The following is a 6428-nucleotide window of genomic DNA, read 5'->3' as shown; positions in this document are numbered from 1 at the left end:
GCAACCTTGTTTTCACTCACCCACAAGGACCTAATGAAGGTTGGGTACCTAGAACTTGTTGATGATTTTATAGGATAAATGTCTTAAGTCTATGAAGAGAGTATGTGATCTTGTTTATGGATGCTCAAGACATGTGATATGTTATATCTCCCTATTTCGTTGACTTTGTGGCAAGGAAGAAGGATTGTATAACCAAAAGGAATCAAAATCTAGTGTTCTTTAATTGGTAAAAGTGTGTTGATTACTATTAATGTTTTATCCGATTTTTTTTGGGATAGTTGTTTCTTTTCATGATATAGGTATATCTTTACTAGACATTTTCAAAGAAGTCGAAAAAGGAATTGGTCACCCTAAAATAGTGGAACATGAGAAAGAAGAAGATAACAATTGTGAAAAGGGGAAAGTTGAAAGTCCAGTTGCAATGTACGATCTTCTTTTGACTTGGAGACTCTCCAATGATCATCAAATTAATAATCTTCTTGGATACATTATTAATCATACTTTAAAGTACTTTGAAAGAAAGAAAAGTGGTAAGATCATTGTTGTCTAAAGAGTCTGTGGCACGTTTTGCATTTATTCAACATTTCATTCGAATGTTCCTTGTGAAATGCATGTGCATCCTCCGTCATTCATACGTTGAGGTAATATCTTTTCAAGTTTTGCTTTGTATGGAAGTTATTTCCTTTACCTGGTTATTTTTCAAAGCTTATGCTTGCCTCAAAGAGTTCAAGTTTACTTAAATGATATTATTTTTAGATCCATTAACATGCAACTTGTAGAGGAGTTTTCTAAGCTTAGGCAAGATGATTTTGAGATGAGTCTTATGGGGGAGTTAAACTACTTCCTTGGTATTCAAATAAAACAACTCAATGAAGGGTCATTTATGTGTCAAACCAAATATTGTAATGACTTTCTAAAGAGATTTGGCATGGAAGATGCAAAGTCTATTGACACTCATATGGCCACAAATGGAAACTTGGAAAATAATGAAAATTGTAAGGATGTAGATGTCAAGAAATATAGAGGTATGATTGGTTCTCTTCTATATCTTACTGCATCTAGGACATATATCTTGAACTAAGCATATTGCGATTCAACACCACTTCCTACGTAACCATGTTGAAAAAGGATACGTCTTATTTGAGTATATTGATAGTAAAAATCAATTTGCATATATTTTTACAAAACCTCTTGCGACGAACCATTTTTCAACATTTGAAGGGAATTGGGGATACTTGATACTCAAATCTTGCCTAGAATATGATTTCTTGCATACACTTTATATACTTTTGCTATAACTTTTCCTTGGAAGCTTTATTACATAAGAGTGCATCCTTCATCAACTCATAAGCGAGGTAATATTGTTCCATTTTCCTTTTTATTTTTGTAAGTAAATTTTACTTTTGCAATTTTGCTTATGTTCCAAATAATTGATATTCTTGATATATGTAGTAGTTCATGAATGTTCACTTTCAAAAATTTCTATTGATGTATGTCAATTATATGCTTATAGTGATTTTGTGATATTCCTTCTATATGCTTGAAATATGTTTTTGGTGCATTGGCTTGTTATATATTCTTGCATGAAATATGGTTGAACATGTTATAATGTTAGAAAAATCCTTGTTGTGTGTCATTGTTATGATAACATATCTATTTTTGGTTTGAGTGGTGATAAATTCATGTATCGCCTTGCTAGAGCACATACGTGTGCAACATTTCAGAAGCACCAAAGGCACATGTCACGTAATCGTGTCACTTTTGTAGCAACTCAAGAGTTTTTTTTATTACATTGTATCATTCATTTTTCATGTTTGTGTTATATTATTTGACATAAGGTGTGAAAATTATGTTCTTATTGTTGCTTTATTTGGTATTATTTATGTTTAGGCATTCTTTTTCGATATGAAAATCATTCTATGTGAGTGCTATCATATTGATACTCTTATCTTTTCAATTACCTATGTATTGTATATTGATTATGTGATACTGCTATAATGTACTTTGTCCCTTTTTGGTGTTGTCAAAGGGGGAGAAGTATATGAAGCTATAATGCATACATTTAGGGGGAGCTCTTCATGAAGAAACACATTGTCTCATGTTTTGCTATCATCAGAAAAGGGGAGTATGTGATTGCAACTTTCCGTTTATATGTGTTTTGAATGATGTCAAAAATAGGAGAAACTTTAGCGCTTTTGTACATTGGACGGTACCAACTGATTCTAGGTGTACATTGTGCGTTTTAGCATTAGGAAGCATGTCAACATAATTGGAAATGATTTAGAAAGGATTCATGCATTAAGAAAAGACCTTTATGCATCAAAAATTGAGTTTTTGTTTAGAAAACACGACATAGGTCGACACATATGACTTTAGGTAGACCTATAGAAGATTTTCTTCAGCATATTGTTAGCTGGAGATTTCGACAATTAGGTAAAGTTCTTTAAGAGTGTTATGTTTTGGAGAACAAATAAAAATGGCTGTGTCGAAGCTATTTATTAAATCATTTTCTTGGGAGAAAGGACCTTTCTTGTCGAAGCTTAAGACTTAGAAGATTTTTGGGTCTCCACAAGTTCTCTTCGACGTAGGCGTTTGACAAATTCGAAGATTCAAGCGGGAAAGATTTGAAATTTAAACGAAGCAGTTTCGTCAGGCCAACGCGTGGAAGCATCTGAGACACACAACGCTTGAAAATGTCGAACGTGGCAGTCATCTGCATAGAGACCGTTAGGGTCAAATTGTTATAAATAGGAGTCTTACTTTTTAGATTTAGGTGTGTTCAAACAGATATACAAAAATTCACTAAAATACTCAAAGTACCGGAGCGAGAGAAAAGAGTCTTTGCTGAAAATGTATGTATGAAGAACACCATGATTACGTTTCATGTTATTTATTTTATGCAAATTATTTAAACTAAAACCATTTACTGTCTTTTCTTCTGTCGAATTGCCCTTATTTTCAGTATTTCATCATTACTTTTCCCTTTACATTAACATTTCGCCAAACATTCATTTCCAGTACCTTTTTCAAACTTAAAGCTTTTTACTTCAAGTTATTTATCTTTACCTTTGCCAATTACTTTTGTCATCTTAAAAAAGCCTTTCTTTTAAAGAATTACTGCCATTTATCTTTTAAGTCATAAGCTATTAGGATTCATTTAGGGTTATTGTCGAAGCACTCTTTGCTTTATACCATTCATAAACCAGAAACAAACTTAATCATGAGTCAAACTACCATAACAATAGTTCTTGAGACACATGTCCTAGGATCAATCTAGTCGATCCTGTAAGTTACCAAGATTTATAATATTGGAGGACTAGCGGTTGTTTGTCAGAAATTACTGGTAAACAAATTGGCACACCCGGTGGGACAGTGTCAAAAGAATTGTTATTCATAATAGTTTGCTTGACTTTTACAATACAAAATCGTTGTTATTCTTTTGGGTTAAAAAATCATAGTGTTGTATGAACCTTAGAAGTGGTAAGATAGCCAATAATTCGCAACCTATAACCAAAAGAAAAAACACAAAAATGATGGTTAATACAACTAGTCAAGGGGAACAATTTCCTCCCCAGGGAACATGCACAATCGGAGCAAATTCGATTGATGCATCCACTGAGATCCCTAGTGCACAGGCCATACCAACATCTGGATCCATGGCCTTACATAATTCGACAACAATGCCTATTATGTCAAGCGTAGCAGACATTTCTGCAATTTCAACCCCTAGGCCACCAGGATTTGAGAATTTTAGGTCGTTGAGAGAATACCCATATGGAATGCCATCTACTGCCATGGCAGGACTTCAAAATAATTCTTCCATATATACTCAACCCCATAATATAGTTATTTCTTCAATTCAAAATTCTGGTTCCGGCATGAACCATGTAGGTCGAAATACCCAATCACAAGGAGTCTCCACCCTATTACCTACCCTTACAACGAATAACCAAGCAGCCTTTAGACAACAAATGGATGCCAGTAACCATGATATTGTAGGAGTTCTGGCCAGAGAAATGAATACCATTTTTTCTCCCGTAATACAAAATGTAAATAGGACTAACAATGATAATGCCCAAACATACCAGCAACTATCAGCGCAGATGGGACGCATAGAAGATTTCCTAGGCGCCCCACAATCCTCTGTTTGACACAGACCAAACCAGGTTATAATCCAGGAAGAAGAACCAACTATAAATCAGGTTCGACCACCAAGACAAGCGCCTGACGAAAGGGTCATGGGGGCAAGATTAGAATAACAGCCAGTTCGACGGGAAGTCCCTGAAGAATAACCTAGGAGAGTAATAATGGTTAATAGAGACCAGGATGCAGACGAAGTAATTCATAGGGTTAGGCGAGAAAACATGATGGAAAATGACTTAACTACTATGATAGAGAGAATCATGGCCCAGAATGGTCTGAATACAGGACTTCGACGGCCAAATTATTCCTCTCCCTTATCAGAATACGTCCTAACTGAATTACCAAGGGGTTGTAAAATCCCTAAGTTCACCAAATTCTCAGGGGACACTAGTGAATCCACTATAGAACACATAGCCAGATACATGACTGAGGCAGGGGATTTGGCGAATAGTGAGAACCTAAGAATGAAATATTTTCCCAGTTCTTTAACGAAGAATGCCTTCACGTGGTTTACAACTTTGCCACCAAATTCCATAGATACTTGGCCCCATTTGGAAAGATTATTTCATGAACAATTCTACATGGGCCAAACTAAGATAAGTCTTAAGGAATTAGCCAGTATCAAAAGAAAATTCACTGAACCTATAGATGATTATCTGAATAGGTTCCGTTTGTTAAAATCTAGATGCTTCACATTAGTGCCTGAACATGAATCGGTCGAAATGGCCGCTGGAGGTTTAGACTATTCCATCAGGAAAAAGTTAGATACCCAGTATCTAAGGGATATGGCCCAATTAGCAGACAGGGTTCGATAGGTCGAACGCTTAAAAGGCCAGAGAGAATAAGAATTATAAGAAAGAAAGGGTTGCTTATGTCGAATTCGAAGATGGGGAGTCTGAAATCTCTAATGACCCTTATGGTCTCGAGGAATTCGAAGTAGATTTGGCTGAATTAAAAGAAGCGCCACCTTATGCTTGTAAATTACTTACACCTACGAATGGCAGGAACCCTGTCGAAACTGAAAAGAATGATAGATTTCCTAAAAAGACTTACACATTTGATGTTACCAAATGTGACGAAATCTTCGATCTATTAGTAAAAGATGGCCAAATGATAGTGCCTCCTAATACCAAAATTCCTCTGTTAGAACAACGGAAGAAAAGAGGCTTCTGTAAATATCACAATTTTTTAGGCCATAAAACCTCATAATGCTTTCTTTTCAGGGATCTTATTCAGAATGCAATTAAGGATGACCGCCTCAAGTTCGCTGACAAGGGGAAAAACCAGATGAAGGTTGACGTTGATCCCCTCAACATTGCTGACACAAATTATGCTGAACCTGTCAAAATCAACATGATTGACATAGGGGAAGTGGAGGCTGTGAAGGAAACAGGAACTGAAGGCTATGCGCTAGACAGAAAGCAGGCTACTGATGGCCTAAATAACGATGTTCCCTTTGGAATTTCTGTCAAAGGTGAACAGGTTGCTAATGTCGAACCAAGGGCCACTGAAGGTCTTAATGGGAAATCAACTGAGGCTACTCAGGGCCTAAGGAAGAAATTTGAGGAAATTTCAATTACTGATGGCGCCAATCTAGGTGTCAACATGGTGGATATGAACCAAACCCCCTAGAAATGGAGGAAGTGGAGAGATGTCTGAAGATGGAGCAAGAGGGGATGCAATTTGGATATCCCAAAGCCAATGAAAGCCTGTGTGAATATCTTTGAAGATGTCACAAAAGAAATTCTGACATGTTGTTATGCCCAAGGTGTAGCATCAGGATATGTCGAAGGGTGGATGAGGACTATGAAAGATGGCAACGAACAAAGACTGAGAGAAACTGGAGGAAGGAAAGCCAACTACAGAAGGTGTATCCCAAGCCTGGAGAAAGCCTTCTTGGTTTTATTGTGCGTTGCTACAAGTACGAAACAGAATGCTTGATGTGTCCCAGATGTGGGGCAGTGTACAACAGAGAATTAGCTGAAGCGTTCGAGAGAATCCCATCTAACCAAGGTTGGGACGGACATGGAGGTAACCTGAATATGTACATATATGACAAGAGGGGAGTTCCTAGGAGGCCAGACAGCCCTCACCCAAGGGCAAAAGGAGTTATGTTTAAACTTCCAGCAGAAGTCCCTGAGGACAAATGGACTCAGGCAGGGTTGAAGAAGGGAAAATGGAGAAGTTTTGAGGATGGAGGAAGAACCTCTTGGGTTTATAGAAAACAGTTCCAGGCATCTAAGAGAGAGGCTATCAGACTGGAGAACTACAAAGGAAAGAATCCC

The 6428-nt window shown here is 36.9% G+C and overlaps 1 protein-coding gene across 1 annotated transcript; it reads left to right on the top strand.

Annotated features, from left to right (window-relative positions):
* The first annotated feature begins 4307 nt into the window (after positions 1-4307).
* Positions 4308-5775, top strand: LOC127080750 (uncharacterized). Its single transcript, XM_051021052.1, has 3 exons — positions 4308-4903; positions 5148-5285; positions 5367-5775. Exons 1-3 carry the CDS (start codon positions 4308-4310, stop codon positions 5773-5775), a joined length of 1143 nt encoding a protein of 380 aa, XP_050877009.1.
* Positions 5776-6428: the final 653 nt, after the last annotated feature.

This window comes from Lathyrus oleraceus, chromosome 5 (assembly GCF_024323335.1).
Source record: "Lathyrus oleraceus cultivar Zhongwan6 chromosome 5, CAAS_Psat_ZW6_1.0, whole genome shotgun sequence".
Classification (NCBI taxonomy): domain Eukaryota; kingdom Viridiplantae; phylum Streptophyta; class Magnoliopsida; order Fabales; family Fabaceae; genus Lathyrus; species Lathyrus oleraceus.
Note: the sequence above shows the minus strand (reverse complement) of the source record. Positions and strands in the feature narration are given on the sequence as shown.